At 34.7% G+C, this 24,194-nt stretch overlaps 1 protein-coding gene and 1 long non-coding RNA gene across 2 annotated transcripts; one reads left to right on the plus strand and one right to left on the minus strand.

The window, feature by feature from the left end:
• The first annotated feature begins 3,575 nt into the window (after positions 1 to 3,575).
• On the plus strand, positions 3,576 to 4,439 carry LOC136797783 (uncharacterized). The gene has a single exon (XM_067054368.1). The coding sequence runs from the start codon at positions 3,576 to 3,578 to the stop codon at positions 4,437 to 4,439; it is 864 nt and encodes a 287-aa protein (XP_066910469.1).
• A 6,710-nt stretch (positions 4,440 to 11,149) lies between these two features.
• LOC136797772 (uncharacterized) lies at positions 11,150 to 12,865 on the minus strand. Its single transcript, XR_010845296.1, has 3 exons — positions 12,748 to 12,865; positions 12,374 to 12,498; positions 11,150 to 11,332 (listed from the first exon to the last, which is right to left on the minus strand). It is a non-coding gene; the product is annotated as an uncharacterized lncRNA (long non-coding RNA).
• Positions 12,866 to 24,194: the final 11,329 nt, after the last annotated feature.

A 24,194-nucleotide genomic window follows, 5' to 3' on the forward strand; every position in this document is an offset into this window, starting at 1 on the left:
ACCTCTAAATTGGTCTTTTAACGAGAAAATAGGCCATATTCTAAACAAAAATTATCTTAACCGTGAAATTAAATTACGCGAAAATTCCGAATTTTGAGCTGTGAGCCCTGAAATTAAATTCCGTGAAAATTCCTTTCCATGAAAATTTCTCCACTTAAGGTAAATAATGGGAGCATCTTTCAATTTATAAAGATTCCTTATTGCGAATCGTTTTGAAAATGAGACTATGATCGGTGTAATACATCTCTGGGTTACAGCATTTTCAAGTCGTCGTGGAGTATAATGGAGTGACTCTAAATTTACGGATCCCACAACATTTTACCCGATGCCTAACTAGAGTATATAGCTTTTTAATTCCAGGCGTACGTCAATCTATGAGTTGATATCATTGCACTAATTATGCCGTAAATGACGCCCAAATTTGTGAAAATCGCAAATAAGGCTAAAAGAAAATAATCAAATCGAGGATTTATAGTAAAATTACATTGAAACTGCTGTTTTAGTTAAGTTATATGGATTTGGAGAGACAAATTGGACAAATTTGGCCAGTACGCAGGGTTCCAGAAGAACTAATTATTAAGAAACTAAAAAATTGACGATCAAACAAAAGTTTTACCGGTTTTTTGACTTTTGAATATAACCCCATTCGAAAGTCAATTTAAAAATTCGTCTCCAAAACCATCCCCATCGGATTTAGCTGAGAATAATAGAATTTCTATCCTTGTCGGGCTTTCGATGGAGAACTTTTTATTCCCACTTTGTGAAAATGTTCCACCGGGACTGTTAGACCAACGATGTAAAAATAATAGATAACCAACTTGCCTTGATTCTCAAAAAACATCCGTGTTACGGTTGTAAAAATATTAATGACATTTTGCATCGTAAAAAGTGCAATTAAATAAAAACTTGCTTCATTTGCAACCTTCTATTGGACAGAATCGATCACGTGATGTATATTTTTCCAAAATTTGGGTTAGAAAAAGTGTATTTTCCTATAGGCAGCCTCACAGAAGGAACTTTTTAATTAGATATTATTGTTCTATAAACATTCATCTGTTTATTTTGTATCAGGCAACCTCCATGCACTTTTCATTCGTGAGATATCGCACTTCAAATCACACATATATTTTTCAGATAACAGCATTTTATGAGCGTTTATTTATCCAGATAAAGATTAAGTGGTATCAGGCCGATCCGTAGTCAATTTGTCTAAAGATTTATCTTTACCTTTATCTTTTGAAAACAATTCAAAAATTTGCAGTAAATAACAATTCAAATTTTGGCGTCATTGAGTTGTCCAGTAAAGCATGATAGGCAAGAATAAACAATCCTAAAAACTGTAAAAATAGAATGGAAGCCTAAAAACAATTTCCATTTTCATTCAGTATGTCGATTGGCAAGGTAAATACAAAGGAATCTTCAAAAACGCAACCTTCCTTAAGGATGTTGCACTGTCTTGCGAAATTCATGGCGTCATTGAGTTGTCCAGTAAAGCATGATAGGAAAGAATAAACAATCCTAAAAACTGTAAAAATAGAACGAAAGCCTAAAAACATATTCTATTTTTTTTTCAGTATGTCGATTGGCAAGATAAATACAAATGAATCTTCGAAAAAGCAACCTTCATTAAGGATGTTCCACTGTCTTGCGACATTCATGGCGTCATTGAGTTGTCCAGTAAAGCATCTTAGGCAAGATTAAACAATCCTAAAAACTGTTAAAATAAAATAGAAGCCTATAAACATAATCTATTTTCGTTCAGTATGTCGATCGGCAAGATCAATACAAAGAAATCTTTGAAAAAAGCAACCTTCCTTTAGGATGTTGCGCTGTCTTGCAACATCCATGGCGTCATTGAGTTGTCCAGTAAAGCACGATAGGAAAGAATAAACAATCTTAAAAACTGTTAAAAAAGAATGAAAGCCTAGAAACAATTTCCATTTTCATTTAGTATCTCGATTGGCAAACTAAATACAAAGGAATCTTCGATAAAGCAACCTTCCTTACGGATGTTGCACTGTCTTGCGACATTCATGGCATCATTGAGTTGTCCAGTAAAGCATATTAGGCAAGAATTAACGATCCTAAAAACTGTAAAAATAGAATGGAAGCCTAGAAACAATTTCCGTTTTCATTTAGTATGTCGATTGGCAAACTAAATACAAAGGAATCTTCGAAAAAGAAAACTTCCTTACGGATTGTTGCACTGTCTTGCAACATTCATGGCGTCATTGAGTTGTCCAGTAAAGCATCTTAGGCAAGATTAAACAATCCTAAAAACTGTTAAAATAAAATAGAAGCCTATAAACATAATCTATTTTCGTTCAGTATGTCGATCGGCAAGATAAATACAAAGGAATCTTCGAAAAAAGCAACCTTCCTTTAGGATGTTGCACTGTCTTGCAAAATTCATGGTGTCATTGAGTTGTCCAGTAAAGCATATTAGGCAAGATTAAACAATCCTAAATAAAGTTAAAATAAAATGGAAGCCTATAAACATAATCTATTTTCGTTCAGTATGTCGATTGGCAAGATCAATACAAAGAAATCTTTGAAAAAAGCAACCTTCCTTTAGGATGTTGCGCTGTCTTGCAACATCCATGGCGTCATTGAGTTGTCCAGTAAAGCACGATAGGAAAGAATAAACAATCTTAAAAACTGTTAAAAAAGAATGAAAGCCTAGAAACAATTTCCATTTTCATTTAGTATCTCGATTGGCAAACTAAATACAAAGGAATCTTCGATAAAGCAACCTTCCTTACGGATGTTGCACTGTCTTGCGACATTCATGGCATCATTGAGTTGTCCAGTAAAGCATATTAGGCAAGAATAAACGATCCTAAAAACTGTAAAAATAGAATGGAAGCCTAGAAACAATTTCCGTTTTCATTTAGTATGTCGATTGGCAAACTAAATACAAAGGAATCTTCGAAAAAGAAAACTTCCTTACGGATTGTTGCACTGTCTTGCAACATTCATGGCGTCATTGAGTTGTCCAGTAAAGCATGATAGGCAAGAATAAACAATCCCAAAAACCGTAAAAATAGAATGGAAGCCTATAAACTTAATCTATTTTTGTTCAGTATGTCGATCTGCAAGATAAATAAAAAGGAATCTTCGAAAAAACCAACCTTCCATTAGGATGTTGCACTGCCTTGCAACATTCATGGTGTCATTGAGTTGTCCAGTAAAGGATATTAGGCAAGATTAAACAATCTTAAATAAAGTTAAAATAAAATGGAAGCCTATAAAAATAATCTATTTTCGTTCAGAATGTCGATTGGCAAGATAAATACAAAGAAATCTTTGAAAAAAGCAACCTTCCTTTAGGGTGTTGCACTGTCTTGCAACATCCATGGCGTCATTGAGTTGTCCAGTAAAGCACGATAGGAAAGAATAAACAATCCCAAAAACTCTAAAAATAGAATGGAAGCCTATTAGAAAGTCTAGTGGTTGGTAGCTGTTATATATATTCTTACTTTATATCTTTCAGGCAAACAAAAACCTTATCCAACTAAAACACTAACAAATCTATTCTTCGATTCTATAACAATTTTGTTTGCCTCCTCATCATCATGGATAAACTGTTACGCCCAAAAGTATTTGAAACCGACTCAAATGACCCAAATGCAGAAAAACTTTATCGACATTGGAAAATGACATTCGCTAACTATATTGAAACATCTATCCCAGCCATTCCGGAGGGAGCAGAAAATGCAGTAAATCAACTCGCAAACATTGAACGTAAGAAACTTTTTGCGTTATTCAATAACATATCCGCTGACATCTTCGACATCGTAAGTGAAGCAGCAAACTATGACAATGCCATTCAGTTACTTGATGCAGCTTACATCAAACCAGCAAGTGTAGTCTACAACAGACACAAGCTCATCACATGTAAACAGGGACCATCCCAAACCATCGACACTTTTAAACAAGAACTACAACGACTATCGAAAAACTGTAATTTTCAACAAATTACAGCTGAAGAGTATCGACAGCAATATGTTCGAGACGCATTTATCAACGGCATATCATCAGCCCATATCCGTCAACGACTCCTTGAGAATATCGGAGAATTATCTTTAGATGATGCATTCGCACAAGCAAGAGCCCTAGAGCAAGCTCAAAGCCAATCTGCAGCCTACGAGAACAGTACCATTGCTGCCTTACCGATTGGTGAAGAAGCATCACTTGGCGCCATCAATCGAAACAAAAATTCATTTTCAGATAATTCTGATACTACCAAACAAAATCAACTGAAATCAAAGGAACTTTGCTATTTTTGTGGTAACTCGAGACACGCCAGATCCAATTGTCCAGCCAGAGAATCTGAGTGCAGAAACTGTAAAAAGAAAGGACATTGGGCGAAAGTTTGTAGATCTACCTCACCGAATACCCTGGGAGCAGCCGGCTTCAATGATTCATACCTTACCTGACTAGGCAACAGTGACATTTCGTATACAACTTGTCGTATCGATGGTGCATCAGATATTAAAGCCATGATTGATTCTGGAAGCTCATCGACATTCATCAAACAATCCGTCGCAAAGAAATTGAAACTTTTTGTTATTCCGAAAAACAGAACAATACCCCTAGCTGACAATAACCTCGTTGCCAAAATAGTAGGTGAAGTTGTGATTAACATTGAATTCAACGGTAGAGAACACAGGGGCGTGGTTGCAGAAGTCATAAAGGACTTATGCACAGACATTATCATCGGAAAAGATACTCTTAAGAAACACAAACGGGTTATCTTTAACTTCAATGGGTCAAAAGAAGACCTCGTCCTCGGAGCAATCGATCCCAATCCCAAAGATGTACCGAGTAATGCTGAATCCCTCCCATTCTGTACAGTTGGTATCCCTAGTCCGCCATTATTCACATACCTCTCAAAGAAGACTAAGCCAGTTGCTACCAAGTCTCGCCGTCAATCCCCAGCTGATCGTCAATTCATCAAAACAGAAATCTTACGATTACAAAGGCAAGGAATCATCAAACCCTCCATATCTCCCTGGAGAGCTCAAGCTTTCGTCACAAAAGAAACAAGTAACCATAAACGTAGAATGGTAGTTGATTACAGTGAAACTATAAATCTCTTTACAGAACTAGACGCTTACCCTATGCCAAACTCAGTCGATATGGTACAAGAACTATCACAATACCAGTACTATTCCACATTTGATCTTAAATCAGCCTACCATCAAGTACCGATCCAACAATCAGACCGGAAATACACTGCATTCGAGGCTGATGGACAACTTTGGGAGTTCACCCGTATACCTTTTGGAGTCACCAACGGTGTTAGCGCCTTCCAGCGTACAATGGATAAGGTCGTCCAAACTGAGAATCTAAAAGATACTTTTGTTTACGTTGATAACATTACTATTGCCGGTCGATCCAAAGAAGAGCATGATCAAAACGTCAAGAACTTTCATGCCGCTAGAGAAAAGTACAACCTTACGTTGAACCCAGATAAAACTATCTCAAGTACCCAGTCAATCACGCTCCTTGGATACATTGTTAGTAATAACTCGATATCTCCAGATGAACGTCGCCTTCAACCTTTACTTGATATGCCACCACCTACTAATCTAAAGTCACAGAAACGCGTCATAGGAATGTTCTCGTACTACAGTAAATTCATTGATAAATTTTCAGAGAAAATTCGTACACTCAACAAGAATACAATATTTCCAGTTCCAAAACCAGTTTTAGACACATTCAATGTACTCAAGGAGGACTTGAAAAATGCAACTCTTCAACCTATCGATCCAGAAACACCCTTCGTCGTAGAGACAGATGCAAGTGACTTTTGTATTGCTGCTACGCTAAACCAAAACGGCCGTCCAGTTGCTTTCTTTTCACGGACACTTAAAAACAATGAAATTAAACACCACTCTGTTGAAAAGGAAGCCGCAGCCATCGTAGAATCCATTCGTGATTGGAGACATTTCTTAATTGGACGCAAATTCAAGCTTATAACTGATCAAAGAAGTATTAGTTTCATGTTTGATAACCGTAGACGATCCAAGATTAAAAACGCCAAAATTGCTAGATGGCGTCTAGAACTATCTCAGTACAAATACGACATATCGTACAGACCAGGAAGTGAGAATCTTGTAGCTGACACCTTTTCCAGGATAGCCGCAATGTGTCACCCCCTCCAAGAACTACGTAATCTTCATGAACAACTCTGTCATCCTGGCATCACAAGATTATCACACTTCGTTCGTCAGCGAAACCTACCATTCTCCCAGGAACAAATTAAGACAGTCACAAATACTTGTAAATCATGTATGTTCCACAAACCAAAGTTCTTAAATTCTCAAGGAACATTAATCAACGCTACAGCACCTTTTCAAAAACTGAACATCGATTTTAAAGGACCACTCCCACCTTCGAAAAGGGGAAATCGTTTTCTTCTAACATTGATTGATGAGTACTCTCGTTTTCCATTCGCATTTCCGTGCAAAGACACCAAAAGTTCAACCGTCAATCAGTGCTTCAACAACCTCTTCTCCATGTTCGGTATGCCCGAGATGGTTCACAATGACCGAGGAACAGATTTCTTATCCGAGGAAACGCAATCGTACTTGCTGAGTAAATCAATTGCCACCTCGAAAACTAGCCGCTACAATCCAAAAGGTAACGGTCAAGTTGAGAGACTGAACGGGACGTTATGGAAAGCTATACAAGTAACCTTAGATTCTCGCAACTTAAAACAGTCAGATTGGGAAGACGTTCTTCCCGACGCACTACACTCAATCCGATCGCTACTTTGCACCACCACCAACGAAACACCCCATGAGAGAATGTTTAATTACACTCGCAAATCAACTTCAGGACGCTCAATTCCATCATGGGTTAAGCCAGGACCCATCTACATTCGAAATCAACCAAGAAAGAGTAAAAATGATCCCATTGTCACGTCAGCTACTCTCATTCATGCTAATCCAGAGTATGCACACGTTCGCCTTCAATCTGGAGTTGAAACGACTGTAAATCTTCGAGATATTGCCCAACACCCAGAAACATTAAGGGACTTTGAACCAGTTCAGAACACACGAACGGACATCTTGAACTCTGAGGTACTCGCTGAAGAGTCCTCTCCTGAAACACAAACTGTTCCGCACATTACACCCCCTCTTGAGCCTGAGAACAATATGAATACTCAAGAGGGCACTGTTGTTGATGAATCGCCAAGCTCACGTAGAAGCACAAGGGTTTCTAAAACCCCAAAACGTTTTGATGACTTTGTTATGAAGTAACCTTTGCTTTTGGTTATTTTCTTTTCACTTGATTTTAGGTTTATATACATTTTATTTTATTTACTAGGGGAAAGTGTTATATGTTTATTCTTAGGTTTATATTTTTAGCTATACTGTCATATTTTATTTACTAGGGGAAAGTGTTATATATATTCTTACTTTATATCTTTCAGGCAAACAAAAACCTTATCCAACTAAAACACTAACAAATCTATTCTTCGATTCTATAACAGTAGCGCTCCACTTGTTTGCAGGATATGTGAATTAGCAACTCACATTAGTAAAAAATTTGGTTAAAGAAGTTCACACGTATTGATATAAATTTGTGTGTTTTTTGTTTGAAGTCCTCATTTCCTTCTTTTTTCTCTCGTACGACCACTCGGATACGGCGCGCCGAACCGGGCTCTGGGCCAACTTTTCAAACTTTTCGATTATGCGTCTTTCTTTCTAAATCTTTTCTTTTCTAGATTGTGATTGCAACACTTTCTAACCTTTGGTTAGATGACGGGTGACTCTAGAGTAGCAGGGCAAGCTTACTCATGGCCACACCTGATGCCAGACTTTGGTCTTCATCTATCCGCTTTCCATTTATTTCTCAACTTTCTTTAAATTCACTTACCGGTTTTCTCTCCGCTAAATTTGTAGATTTATATTGATTGTTTGTCTATTGTAAGATTGTTTATTTGTGGGTTGTTACTTTTTGGTTCTTTGTTTTTATTTTGTTATTGTTGTTGGTTTTAAGGTTTGTCGCTGTTTTGTTTTGTTGGCAACTTTTGTCCTTGTTGCGTCAAGTTGGTGAAAATGATTTCTCGCTCAGTTTTAATGTTTTTGACTTTTAGTTTGACACGCGTTTTCTGAATTTTAATTAGCTTTTTCAGATAAAAACATATTCTAATTTCATTCAGTATGTCGATTGCCAAGATAAATAAAAAGGAATCTTCGAAATAGCAACCTTCCTTAAGGATGTTGCACTGTCTTGCGACATTCGTGGCGTCAAGGAATCTTCGATAAAGCAACCTTCCTTACGGATGTTGCAATGTCTTGCAACATTCATGGCATCATTGAGTTGTCCAGTAAAGCACAATAGCAAAAAATAAATAATCCTAAAAACTAAAAAAATAGAATGGAAGCCTTGAAACAATTTCCATTTTCATTTAGTATGTCGATTGGCAAACTAAATACAAAGAGATCCTCGAAAAAGCAACCTTCCTTACGGATGTTGCACTGTCTTGCAACATTCATGGCGTCATTGAGTTGTCCAGTAAAGCATGATAGGCAAGAATAAACAATCCCAAAAACTGTAAAAATAGAATGGAAGCCTAAAAACATATTCTATTTTCATTCAGTATGTCGATTGCCAAGATAGATACAGAGGAATCTTCGTAAAAGCAACCTTCCTTACGGATGTTGCAATGTCTTGCAACATTCATGGTATCATTGAGTTGTCCAGTAAAGCATCTTAGGCAAGATTAAACAATCCTAAAAACTGTTAAAATAAAAACGAAGCCTATAAACATAATCTATTTTCATTCAGTATGTCGATCGGCAAGATAAATAAAAAGTAATCTTCGAAAAAAGCAACCTTACTTTAGTATGTTGCACTGTCTTGCGAGATTCATGGCGTCATTGAGTTGTCCAATAAAGCATGATAGGCTAGAATAAACAATCCTAAAAACTGTTAAAATAGAATGGAAGCGTAGAAACTATTTCCATTTTTGTTCAGTATGTCGATTGACAGTATAAATACAAAAAGAAGCATTCGGCGAGCCATTTGTACGAAATATCTGCTGTTCTTTGCCAGGTGAAGGGTTTTTCTTTGAAAGTGACCAGCACATCCCATTTTCTAGGATGGCTTGTTTTCTTCAAATTATCTGCTGTTCTTATTCAGGAGAAGATATCATTCATGAACAGCAGATAGTATTTTCTAGATGGCGACATCACCAATGAACAGCAGATAATAATTTCTAGATGATGACGTAATACGTTGAACAGCAGATCGTATTTTCTAGATCGGGCAAAACCCACCAATGAACAGCAGATAATAATTTTTAGATGATGACGTAATCAGTGAACAGCAGATCGTATTTTCTAGGTCGGGCAAAACAGATAGATTTTCAACTAAGCGAGCCAGCAAGCGGTACAGCAGATTTAAGATTTTGTTTGTAATTTACTAGGCATACCCGATGTTGCCAAAGTACAGAAAGGCGAAAAATCACCTTAAATAAATGTCTAAAAGGACCAAAATCTTAACTTTGATTGAAGACCATTAGTTTTCGCGATATTACTCCTTTCGACACATATTACAACAGGGAGGGGGGTTCGGTACGAAAATCTTGGACATAATGAGTACTAGAAAGGTTTACGAGAATTTCTTGCATTTCTTGGTATTTTAGTCTATAATTTATGGGGCCATTTAGACATAGAGACCACCCAATTTTGGTCTTCTCAGGACCATTTTTTTCAATAGGTTTTTTCGCAACCTATCATTAAGAGAAATGTGTATGTTTGATAAAATCATGGTAGGATTTAAGAATAGGTTTACCGTCATTCTTCTAATTTAATCCGTCCTCTAATTAGTACGAATTAATTATTTTGGCAAAATGAAATAATTTATCTAACTCTAATTATTAGTACGAGTCCATGATCACGAATTTCTGATTTTCCTCTAATTTAGTACGATAAAGGTCAAATTTTCCTCTAATTATAGTACGAATAGTAAAAATAAACGAATTTTTTTTGTTTCAAAGACACTTCAAAGACAAGGAGGTATGGAGATACCAGCTGATTTCATTTTCAAAACGGTCAATGCAAAACTTTACAGTCAAATGAGAGAGAAAGTTCTCAAGGAACTGGAAACTTTTGAAGAAAAGAGAAAAGTTGGTCAAAATAAGAGTTTGAAAAAGAAAGAAAAAATAAATAAAAAGTACCAAAAAGTGTGTTTTTAAATTTTTCAACCCCTAATTTAATACGATTTGATATCTCTTTTACTCTAATTATTAGTACGACAATCAACGTCAATTTCCAAGGTATTTTATTTCCTCTTATTATTAGTACGACCCCTTCAAAATAATTATTTTTTCCGGAGGATTAAATTAGAAGAATGACGGTATTTCACTCTCGTTTAATATTTCTTAAAATTAGTCATTGATTTAGTACAAAATAGATTACAATTTTCCTTAACTATAATTTGTAAGGTGAGGAAATTATATCAATAATTCTATGATTATATTAAATAACATTTACGGGTACTAAACTTTTCAGAGTTTTCAGGAATTCATTACCTTAGGGAACTGTTTTCGCTATGCGAGGCTGTAAAATAAACGATTTTTGTCGATTGTATTTTCGCGGTTGACACCCAATTTTTGCCGAAATTCTCTTGTTTTCCTAGCAGTTCTGCAGATCTGAAAATCGTATTTTGCGGAGCTAATGTTTGCGAAAATTAGCTCCCTTAAGGTACTTTAATCGTAGAAATTTTAGCGAGACTAATTTTAGCGTATATTAGCGAGCCAGAAAAATCTTGATTTTTTTGGATTTATTTTAGCGAATCACGATTTCAAAAAATTTCGCGTGGATAAATTTTAGCGAATACTCGTATTACATTATTGATCGAATTCGTTTTCTAGCATTTCTTTGCACTAAAACCCTTCCTATTGTTAAAAATGTATCAAGGCAATTTAACCAGAAATTTCGCGTGGATAAATCTCTAAAATTTCTACGATTAAAGTAGTCCACGTTCAACCCACTGTCGATAAGGAGGACCTCCACTTAAGAAAAAATGAATTGGAATCTTACCAAAAAACCTGTTCATGGGGAATGTAGGATGCTTTCAATAACCCTGAAAAAATCTTGAAAAATGGCTATGTCCAACAATGGCTAAATTTAATGAAATATCCAGGGATAAATGATTGAAAAAATAAAATATTTCCTAATGATAAAATTCTCATGAAGACTTTTAAATGTTCCGACGAGTGAATCCGTTGACAGTTTTATAATAAAAAATCAGAATTTTCACGATCCCAATAAACAACTTATCTGTTGACCAAAGACTGATCTTTCCAAACCTAAGAGGTAGAAAATGGAAAATCATAGCCATGAAATTAGGAGTACCTTAAAAAAAAGAATAGAGAATGGTAAAAAAACAGAGGGAATTTCATTTTGCAAATGGCTTAAAAAATTAAATTTTCAAGAGTTTAATTTGGCAGATGAAGAATATTTTTTAGCAAAAACCATACATGTTTTTTTCTATAAGCATATGAAGGCTCAAATTTGCAGAATTCCTAAGCATAACATGAGCATATATGTCAGCATAAAATATTTTTCAAGTTGTCATTTTTTATCTGTTTAAAAAAGTTTGGTAGAGGTAAAAAAAATATGAAATTCCACGGCTAGCTTACATTCGCAAATTTTTACAAAATTTCTGAAATTTCATTAAAAACTTGGCTCGGGGTGAATCATAAGCATAATTCTTAAGCATATAATAAGCATAAACTATGCCTGGATGCTTTGAGAACTTAAGCATACACGAGCCTGACCAAGGGGCATACACTTGCTTATAAAAAAAACATGTATCAAATGAATACATAATACAATTCAAATTTGGCTGGCGACAGAAAAAATTAAATTTGGGGGATTTTTTGCCAAATCCGCTGAATTAAGTGCCCCCAAGGCTCTAATAGGAAAACATTAAATTTAACATTTAAAAGTTCTATCTATTGGTCCAATATGTGTTATATGAAGCCATCATAGTTCGTCCCCCCTTTCTTAAGGGAGGGATGACACCTTCCGAAAAATTGAAAAAGAGGGGGGGGTCAGAAATTTTCATGAAAAATATATTGTATATAGATTATTTTCAAGCACAGGTTATGAAGTTTGGTCTTTATGAAAGCAAGTTTTCTGTTAGAGTAGTCTGAGTCAAAAAGAAGAAAGTTAAGTTTATTATTCCGTTTCTTTCTCTCTAAGATATTTATATTTCACCATTATATGTGTTAGCTATTTTGTCCAAAATCCTTGGGGATAGGCATTTTTAAAGGTTAGGGGATGCCAAGATGGGGGATCAGACCCCTTTCCGCACTATGGCCATAAGAAAAGAATCACTCCAGTACCTTTCAATGTGACTGAATCGAATCTTATGATGGTGAATATTGCTTCATAAAATTGGTGAAAAAGGATTTCGTAATTCCTTCTTTTACTTGGACGAGTTTTCCTCAACTTTTCTTGGCCAAAATACCTTAAAAATATAAAGGATGATTGTTTGAACGATAAAAGCACACATTGAAACGCCTCTTCGATCTATTTGTGCTAAAGGTATGTCCTTCAATTCATGTCTACCCTGGCAGAAAAGAACAGATATCACAGAAAGTCTTTTTATAAGGATCCAACCAGAGATTCCACATTGTTCTGAATATGTCTTCACGGTGTTGCAGGAAATGGTACCCTGTTGATAGGCCAATGGAAGTAATAAGAAAAAATGTCTTACCTGTGACATTTGTTTGGACAGGCATCCATATTGACAGGCATGATTTGACAGACTTTGATGTTTACTAAGCCAAATTTCTTCATCAGAGTGGTTCATTTTTAATCTGTTGTCAATTTTATAAAAGTTTTGATACATAGATTCTCAAAATAATTTTTCTAATCATAAAAAAATTTATACATGACAAAGAACTGCAAAGAACTTGAACACACGTTATTTTATAAGAACGTTTAATTTTTTGACGCCTTTGAATGTTCTTACAGGGGGGGGTCAGTACTAAAATGTAAGACATACATGAGTACTAAAAGGGCTTTCGCCAATTTTGACATGCCCCCACCTATTTTTCGAAAATGTTATTTTAGTACACATGTACTAAAATTATTTTGAGCAATTTAACATAGATACCACCCATTTTTTGCCCTTTTACGGCTTTAAATTTACCAAAATGGGGTCATTGTTACAAACCTAGTCGAATTTAGTGTATCAATCTGCAAAATAATATAATTTTATTACTAAACTGTGCTGAACTGTACATAAAAATATTTTTAAAAAATATTTAAAAAATTGGAAAAATTCTGAAAGATTTCTGAAGAAAAAAATCAAATTTTTTCCAAAATTATTAAAAAATGCTCCATTTTGGCTGATTTTAGACAAAATACTAAGATTTTTCAAAAATTTCTTTAAGGGACCACCCTTTTTGGTATTTTAGTACACATGGTACTAAAATTTTTTTTGAGCTTTTTTGCAGTACCACCACTTCACTAAATGTCATGATGTCTGGGATTTTAGTAACGACCCCCCCCCCCTGGTTCTTAACACATGTTCTTTTTTTCACCATCTTTTGTGAGTAATTTTATCCATTTTCCTCAGAAACCAGGTGATTTCGAGTCTACAAAAATTAGCAAAGCCTTAAAATGTTCTTAGCAAAAGAATCAAACTAATTTGAGGGTACAAAATATATGAAGCTTTAGCTCTAATGTGTAGGAATTATGATAAGAAGAAAGTTCAAACTCTTCAAAAACATGGCAATCCAGCATGGTAATTTGTGTAATATATTTCTGGAAAAAGAAAATCATCTGACGACTAGCTTCCAAAAAAAATTTGTAAAATTTAAGTACTTGAAGGAGCCCATCCTTTTTACTGACAGATTCAAATAGCAGATATTATTGAACCATGCCTATTCCTGGACTGTGGACCAGTCATCGCCCTAGACTTGATTCAGTTATACAGTGGTAGGGGAAGTTGATATTTGAAAATATTTTGTAAAACACTGGTTTTGTTACATATTTTAATGAAAAGACTTTGAATTGGAATAATTTTTCAAGTGCAGTGTTCTAGGGCGATGGCAAGTTACCTCCTTCAAACACTATACATACAAAAACACAACAATGCAGAACAATGGAGGTACGCAAAGGTAGTTCTGAGGAACCAGGCCATTCTCTTTAGAAAGGCAGGGCAACATCTATTGGTGGCAAAAAAATGCACTTTTTCTAGTTTTTTTTCCAGTGAAAAGGCTGTAATAATTTTAAGGAGGGACAGCATTAGATAACCAGTTGCTAAAAGAGCATGAAAAATGGCCTGGGAACAACTGTCAAACTACACAATGCGTTTTGCAACTAAACAAATCCAAGTCAAACCCAAGTCAAATCCAAAACAACCAATCCAAGCTAATGCAACCTTAATAGAGACAAAATCAACTGAAATGAGTCAACAAATAAGATCAACACAATGTCGAAACAAACTCTCTATACAGACAAATAAAGAGACATTGAAATAACAACAATAATGACAAAAAAGCAATAGTGAGAAAAATGAAAACTGAAAACAAAATCCCATAGAAACATGCAAGACACATCCTTTCCCTTCTTGCATTCTTTTTAATTAAATAAATCTTTTTAAGGTGGCATAAAACAGAACCTGCAAAAGTACTCTGACTTGGATGATAGAGAATATTTCATTTTTTGTGAACAATCTTTCTGAAGCCAATGTTTTAATAAAATATAAAAAATAGATGCTGCAAACGTACTTAAACACTGCCTCGACAGAGACGATTTAATTTTTGTAAGCAGATCTTTTAGAAAACATTTTTGATAGAAAAATAGAAGCTGCAAACGTACTTAAAGGGGAATTAACGTTTGGAATTAACCCTGTGATTTTTTTTCGAAACATTAAAGAGGAAGAAAAATGTGATCGAACAAAAAAAGAACCACTTCAAAATGTCTTTTATTCATTGAGTTATTTAATCTTTAATTTCTCACAATTTCGACCCCCCCCCCTGGTTCTTAACACATGTTCTTTTTTTCACCATCTTTTGTGAGTAATTTTATCCATTTTCCTCAGAAACCAGGTGATTTCGAGTCTACAAAAATTAGCAAAGCCTTAAAATGTTCTTAGCAAAAGAATCAAACTAATTTGAGGGTACAAAATATATGAAGCTTTAGCTCTAATGTGTAGGAATTATGATAAGAAGAAAGTTCAAACTCTTCAAAAACATGGCAATCCAGCATGGTAATTTGTGTAATATATTTCTGGAAAAAGAAAATCATCTGACGACTAGCTTCCAAAAAAAATTTGTAAAATTTAAGTACTTGAAGGAGCCCATCCTTTTTACTGACAGATTCAAATAGCAGATATTATTGAACCATGCCTATTCCTGGACTGTGGACCAGTCATCGCCCTAGACTTGATTCAGTTATACAGTGGTAGGGGAAGTTGATATTTGAAAATATTTTGTAAAACACTGGTTTTGTTACATATTTTAATGAAAAGACTTTGAATTGGAATAATTTTTCAGGCAGTGTTCTAGGGCGATGGCAAGTTACCTCCTTCAAAACACTATACATACAAAACACAACAATGCAGAACATGGAGGTACGCAAGGTAGTTCTGAGGAACCAGGCCATTCTCTTTAGAAAGGCAGGGCAACATCTATTGGTGGCAAAAAAATGCACTTTTTCTAGTTTTTTTTCCAGTGAAAAGGCTGTAATAATTTTAAGGGGACAGCATTAGATACCAGTTGCTAAAAGAGCATGAAAAATGGCCTGGGAACAACTGTCAAACTACCACATGCGTTTGCAACTAAACAAATCCAAGTCAAACCCAGTCAAATCCAAAACAACCATCCAAGCTAATGCAACCTTAATAGAGACAAAATCAACTGAAATGAGTCAACAAATAAGATCAACACAATGTCGAAACAAACTCTCTATACAGACAAATAAAGAGACATTGAAATAACAACAATAATGACAAAAAAGCAATAGTGAGAAAAATGAAAACTGAAAACAAAATCCCATAGAAACATGCAAGACACATCCTTTCCCTTCTTGCATTCTTTTTAATTAAATAAATCTTTTTAAGGTGGCATAAAACAGAACCTGCAAAAGTACTCTGACTTGGATGATAGAGAATATTTCATTTTTTGTGAACAATCTTTCTGAAGCCAATGTTTTAATAAAATATAAAAAATAGATGCTGCAAACGTACTTAAACACTGCCTCGACAGAGACGATTTAATTTTGTAAGCAGATCTTTTAGAAAACATTTTTGATAGAAAAATAGAAGCTGCAAACGTACTTAAAGGGGAATTAACGTTTGGAATTAACCCTGTGATTTTTTTTCGAAACATTAAAGAGGAAGAAAAATGTGATCGAACAAAAAAAGAACCACTTCAAAATGTCTTTTATTCATTGAGTTATTTAATCTTTAATTTCTCACAATTTTGACTCTACAATGGAGAAAAACTCCCCCTCTGTGTATTTTGTGACGTAAAGTGCGCCCCAACTATTCTCACTGTTACACTCTATTTGGTTGTTAAAGAGATATAAAACGTTAGAAATGAATCTTTTTTAGAGTAATTATAGCAAAACGTTGAAGATATAAAACTAGGAGAATGTAGTTAGTATTCCAAAGGTGCAGTAAATTCTCTAACGGTAAAAAGAAACTCAAAAACTGCATTTTAAATCATCATTCAACACTCTTCCCTTATAAAAAAGAGAAACACAGATCGCACCCTACGTCACATTTTTCGTATCCATAGCAACACAAGAGAATTTTCAAACAACTCTTATTCCGGATGTAGAAGAGTAAAGCCCTATGAACCATGTATATTTGAAATCGTCTCAATGAGCTCTATTCGAATCTGTCATTTGTTTGTTGAAAAATTTGAAACGTTAATTCCCCTTTAAACACTGCCTCCGATAACAGAGACGATTTAATTTTTGTAAACAGATCTTTCCCAACCCCCTGTTTTAGGTACAATTATCAAGAAAGATTCTCAAAACAAACTCTACATCTAATGACAGAGTTGATTGAATTTTTGTAAACTTAAGGAACAATTAATTTTACCACTGACGACAGAGACCAAATTTTTTGGTAAGAAACCTTTTTGCACCCACTCTTGCTAAGAAAACATGAAAAAAATTATGCAAAGGTTCCACTTACATCACTTAGACCCTGCCTCTAATAAAAGAGACCATATATCTAATATTTTGTCTACAGATCTTTCCACTGCTATTTTAATTTGAAGAAATGAAATATAGATGCTGCAAACGTACTTAAACACTGCCTCTAAAAACAGAGACGATTTAATTTTTGTAAGCAGATCTTGTTAAAACTCTTTTTTGAAGGAAAAATAGATACTACAAACGTACTTAAACACTGCCTCTGATAACAGAAACGATTTAATTTTTGTAAGTAGATCTTTCCCACCGCCCATTTTTTAGGAAAGATAAAAAAAATGAACCTTGCAAATTGAATTTTTATTAATTGTCATTCTAAGAGTCACTCTTTTGGAAGCAAAATTTAAGTAGACGCTGCAAACGTACTTAAACACTGCCTCCGATAACAGAGACGATTTAATTTTTGTAAGCAGATCTTTCCCACCCCTTAATTGTTTTGGGAAACACAATTAGAATGACATTTTGCAAAACTACTGAAAATTAACAATTATTTTTTACAAATGACAACAGAGACCAAATTTTTGGGTAAAAAAACACCCACTCTTGGTAGGAAACATGAAAGAAATTATGTAAAGGTTCCACTCAGACCCTGCCTTTTAATAACAGAGACCATACATTTCATACTTGTCTACAGATCTCTCCACTGCTATTTCAATTTGAAGAAATGAAAAATAGATGCTGCAAACGTACTTAAACACTGCCTCTAAAAACGTAGAGACGATTTAATTTTTGTAAGCAGATCTTGTAAAAACACTTTTTTTGAAGGAAAAATAGATACTACAAACGTACTTAAACACTGCCTCTGATAACAGAAACGATTTAATTTTTGTAAGTAGATCTTTCCCACCGCCCTTTTTTTAGGAAATATTTAAAAAAATGAACCTTGCAAATATATACATGAAAATTGGCTGAATTTTTATTAATTGTCATTCTAAGAGTCACTTTTTAAAGCAAAAATTAAATAGATGCTGCAAACGTACTTAAACACTGCCTCCGATAACAGAGACGATTTAATTTTTGTAAGCAGATCTCTCATAAAACATTCTTTTGATAGAAAAATAGAAGCTGCAAACGTACCTAAACACTGCCTCAGATATTTGAGACGATTTAATTCTTGTAAGCAGATCTTTCCCACCCCCTTGTTTTAGGAAACACAATTAGAATGACATTTTACAAAACTACTGAAAATAGTCTACCTCTGAATATAGGTCTCTGTTGTGTAAATTGGTGTTAAATCTGACCTCTTTGACAGTTTGAGAAAAAAGATTAAAAAACAATTTTTTACCTCGAAAAAAAATTAACACATTAAACAAGAAGCTGGCTTCTATTTATAATAAGCCCTCGAAGCATACAAAAAAGCAATAAAAAAGTACCATAATGTACCATCAAATTGATTGAAGACAAAATACTTTCCCAATAAATAAATATTTAAATTTTGAAGTGGCCATCGACCAGATAGGAGCTCCCATCGACCATATTGATTCTTACTCCTCGTGCTTTTAGGCGCGCAAATATTTTTATCTTGTTTGTGGTGAATACAGGGGGTTTAGGATAAAACAAAAGCGGTCAAAAATTTTTTTATAACTTAAACAACAAATAATAGGCATTAAAAGGCCACCAACAACTAATATTGCTATCATTATCAACCAAAAATAAGTGATCGAAGGACAAGATAATGGTTATTTTCTACTAAAATCTTTCATGAAAGATTCAACTTTACCCCGGAAATATTTTTTCATTGTGCGCGGGTCAAATAGCTTAGATGTATTCGTTCTATTCTCCTCGCTGGCTGAACGGTGGGCGGGACAGATATGGATAAAAGTAGAAGGATATGGTAGAACAGCGGATGAGACGGGCGGGGATAAAGTGGAACAGCAGATAAGAAGGGCGGATAAAAGTGGAACAGCAGATGAGAAGGGCGGATAAAAATGTAGAACAGCAGATGAGAAGGGCGGATAAAAATGTACAACAGCAGATGAGAAGGGCGGATAAAAATGTGGAACAGCAGATGAAAAGCGCGGGGGAGAAGGGAGAACTGCAGATCGAAAACATTTTCTAGGAAGAGAGAAGAAGTAGATTTTAGCTGAACAACAGATCCAAATTTCTAGGAGAAGGGTTTCTAATGTTATCTTGACATTTTAAGAGAACAGCACATAGATATTTCTAGGAGTAGGGATTTCAAAAAATTTTAACAACAGATCCAAAAAACTAGGTTAACTATGGTCGAACAGCAGATATTCAAAAAAAGGTCGTCGTCGGATGCTTCTTTAAAAAGAAATCTTCGTAAAAGCAACCTATCTTAAGGATGTTTCACTGTCTTGCAACATTTATGGTGTCATTGAGTTGTCCAGTAAAGCATGCTAGGCAAGAATAAACAATCCTAAAAACTGTAAAAATAGAATGGAAGCCTAAAAATATATTCTTTTTTTTTTTCAGTATGTCGATTGGCAAGATAAATACAAATGAATCTTCGAAAAAGCAACCTTCATTAAGGATGTTCCACTGTCTTGCGACATTCATGGCGTCATTGAGTTGTCCAGTAAAGGATCTTAGGCAAGATTAAACAATCCTAAAAACTGTTAAAATAAAATGGAAGCCTATAAACATAATCTATTTTCGTTCAGTATGTCGATCGGCAAGATAAATAAAAAGGAATCTTCGAAAAAAGCAACCTTCCTTTAGGATGTTGCACTCACTTGCAACATTCATGGTGTCATTGAGTTGTCCAGTAAAACATATTAGGCAAGATTAAACAATCCTAAATAAAGTTAAAATAAAATGGAAGCCTATAAACATAATCTATTTTCGTTCAGTATGTCGATTGGCAAGATAAATACAAAGAAATCTTTGAAAAAAGTAACCTTCCCTTGGGATGTTGCGCTGTCTTGCAACATCCATGGCATCATTGAGTTGTCCAGTAAAGCACGATAGGAAAGAATAAACAATCCTAAAAACTGTTAAAATAGAATGAAAGCCGATAAACAATTTCCATTTTCATTTAGTATCTCGATTGGCAAACTAAATACAAAGGAATCTTCGATAAAGCAACCTTCCCTACGGATGTTGCACTGTCTTGCGACATTCATGGCATCATTGAGTTGTCCAGTAAAGCATATTAGGCAAGAATAAACGATCCTAAAAACTGTAAAAATAGAATGGAAGCCTAGAAACAATTTCCATTTTCATTTAGTATGTCGATTGGCAAACTAAATACAAAGGAATCTTCGAAAAAGAAAACTTCCTTACGGATTGTTGCACTGTCTTGCAACATTCATGGCGTCATTGAGTTGTCCAGTAAAGCATGATAGGCAAGAATAAACAATCCCAAAAACCGTAAAAATAGAATGGAAGCCTATAAACATAATCTATTTTTGTTCAGTATGTCGATCTGCAAGATAAATAAAAAGGAATCTTCGAAAAAACCAACCTTCCATTAGGATGTTGCATTGTCTTGCAAAATTCATGGGCTCATTGAGTTGTCCAGTAAAGCATATTAGGCAAGATTAAACAATCCTAAATAAAGTAAAAATAGAATGGAAGCCTAAAAACATATTCTATTTTCATTTAGTACGTCGATTGACAAGATAAATACAAATGAATCTTGGAAAAAGCAACCTTCATTAAGGATGTTCCACTGTCTTGCGATATTCATGGCGTCATCGAGTTGTCCAGTAAAGCATCTTAGGCAAGATTAAACAATCCTAAAAACTGTTAAAATAAAATCGAAGCCTAAAAACATATTCCATTTTCATTCAGTATGTCGATAGCCAAGATAAATACAAAGGAATCTTCGAAAAAAGCAACCTTCCTTTAGGATGTTGCACTGTCTTGCAACATTCATGGTGTCATTGAGTTGTCCAGTAAAGCATGATAGGAAAGAATAAACAATCCCAAAAACTGAAAAAATAGAATGGAAGCCTAAAAACATATTCTATTTTCATTCAGTATGTCGATTGCCAAGATAAATACAAAGGAATCTTCGAAATAGCAACCTTCCTTAAGGATGTTGCACTGTCTTTCGACATTTGTGGCGTCATTGAGTTGTCCAGTAAAGCATATTAGGCAAGAATAAACAATCCTAAAAACTGTTAAAATAAAATCGAAGCCTAAAAACATATTCCATTTTCATTCAGTATGTCGATTGACAAGATAAATACAAATGAATCTTGGAAAAAGCAACCTTCATTAAGGATGTTCCACTGTCTTGCGGTATTCATGGCGTCATCGAGTTGTCCAGTAAAGCATCTTAGGCAAGATTAAACAATCCTAAAAACTGTTAAAATAAAATCGAAGCCTAAAAACATATTCCATTTTCATTCAGTATGTCGATTGACAAGATAAATACAAAGTAATCTTCGAAAAAAGCAACCTTCCTTTAGTATGTTGCACTGTCTTGCGACATTCATGGCGTCATTGAGTTGTCCAATAAAGCATGATAGGCTAGAATAAACAATCCTAAAAACTGTTAAAATAGAATGGAAGCATAAAAACAATTTCCATTTTTGTTCAGTATGTCGATTGGCAAGATAAATACAAAGGAAGATTCAAGAGCAATTTAAAACTTTTGGGGAGACAATTAAATCTCAATTCTAGAAGAAATCCAGTCATCCTTGACCAAGGTTGAGGATCAAGTAACCAAAGCCAACACGTCCTACGCTGACGCAACTAAAATTACGTCTCAAGTAACAACAAGCGGTTTAAAGTCCATTATAAAAGAGGCTCGCTACGAAGAGATAAAAGAAAAAAAAGACCATGACCAGCGGCAAAGAAATGTCGTCATCCATGGAGTTGCTGAATGGACTGGTGAAGATAAAAACGACTGTGGTAAAAGGTATATTGAAAGCCTCATCAAGACGGTAAAAATTCCACCTCCAACTATAAAGAACGTATCGAGAATCGGTACCGAGGAAACCAACAAAAAGAGACCAATAAAACTTGTCCTTGGTTCAGAAAAAGAAAAGTTGTCCCTCCTTCACAGCCTATCAGCCCTCAAAGGAAATGACGAATATAAAGGAATAAGCATTACGGAAGACCTAACTCGAACTGAAAGAGCAGTTCTAAAGGAATGGCTGGATAAAGCAAATAATCTGAACTTAGACGATACTGAATGGGTACAACGCGTTCGGGGAAACTCAAAAAACGGTTACGGCCTCAGGAAGTTTCGTCGAAGAGAAAACCAACATTAACACCCTACACAACGAACCTTAAAGAAATACCAAGAAAAAACACAAACTTATGAATTCGAAGAAAAGGCTCTGAGAAAAATCCGTATTAATAACGTCGCAAACGACATCATAGGACATCTTAATATCAACTCGATAAGATACAAATTTGAAGGTCTCAAATTAGTTATCAAAGATAACGTAGACATTTTTTTGGTATCTGAAACTAAGAAAACGAATCATTCCCTGAAAATCATTTCATTATTGAAAACTACTCGCGTCCATATCGCTTGGACAGGGACAAACAGGTAGGAGGTCTTCTACTCTACGTACGTCAGGGCATTCCTTCTAAACTCGTATTAAAATACAAGAATTATGAAGCTATATTCATCGAGGTCAATCTGAAGAAGCAAAATTGGCTACTGGGTTGCTCTTATAATCCGCATGTAGACAATATAAATTCACATTTAGAGCTTTTACAAAATAGCCTTGATTCTATAGGAGATCATGACCGACTTTTACTACTGGGGGATTTCAATTGTGAAATCGACAAACATAAAATGCCTGAGTTTCTTGCTAGCAGGGAGCTTTCTAGCTTGATAAATGAAACTACGTGCTTCAAAAACGCAGAAAATCCGAAATGCATTGATCTGATGCTAACAAATTACCAAAGAAGTTTTCAGGGCTCTTCCTCTGTATCTAATAGCCTATCGGACTTTCACAACGTCACAATAAGCGTCTTAAAAACCACTTTTGAAAAGTGTCCACCTAAAGCCATTAAATATAGATGCTACAAAAATCTTAACGAAGATCTTTTCAAAAATCATTTAACACAAGTACTAGAGTCGAATCGCAACATAACATAAAATGAAAAGTGTAGTAAATCTTCTAAACGCTGAAGCACCGATAAAAACTAAAATACTAAGAGGTAATGATAAACCTTTCATGACAAAATCACTACGAAAGGCCATGATGCATCGATCTCGACTTAATAACATTAAACGAAAAGACCCCTCTAACATCAACAAATATAATTACAACCAACAGCGAAACCGATGCTTATATCTCCTGAGAAACACTAAAAGAAGATTTTATGAATCTCTGGATGAAAAGCAAATCACTGACAATAAAAGATTTTGGAAAACTGTGCGCCCTTTTTTCTCTAATAAAGGACCAATAAGTGAGAAAATAACCTTAGTCGAAAATGATGAACTGATTAAAGATGATAAAGAAATTGGAAAAATGTTTAATGAGTTCTTCATAAATATCACTGAAAAATTAGATCTCAATCAACCACCAACAGAACCAGTGCCTCTCAATGAACTTTCTGATAATATTCTTCAAAATGAAATAATGCTTTTTAGAAACCACCCTAGTATACTCAAAATAAAAGAAAAGGTATGAAACAATGAAAACTCCTTCAAGTTTAGAAACACCACCGAAGACGAAGTAGAGAAGATAATTAGTAACCTTAAGACAAATAAGTCTCAAGCGGAAAATGATACCAGCGAAAATAATTAAAAAATACTCTCACTTATTTGCAAGCTGCTTCTCTATAAGCATAAATGACTCCTTCAGCTCAGGTATTTTTCCCAACATTTCCAAGTTCGCGACAGTCACCCCAGTCTACAAGAAAAATTCTAAAAACGATAAAAGTAACTATAGACCAATAAGTATACTGCCGGTAATATCCAAAAATTACGAAAGAGTATATCACAATCAAATATCAGAATACTTTGAGCACTACTTTGATGAACAACAATGTGGTTTCAGGAAAGGATATTCCACTCAAACCTCTCTTCTCCCAATGGAAGAGCTCTGGAAGCTA

The sequence above is a fragment of the Clytia hemisphaerica genome, unplaced genomic scaffold (genome assembly GCF_902728285.1).
Source record: "Clytia hemisphaerica strain Z4C2 unplaced genomic scaffold, Clytia hemisphaerica genome assembly, whole genome shotgun sequence".
NCBI classification, from domain to species: domain Eukaryota; kingdom Metazoa; phylum Cnidaria; class Hydrozoa; order Leptothecata; family Clytiidae; genus Clytia; species Clytia hemisphaerica.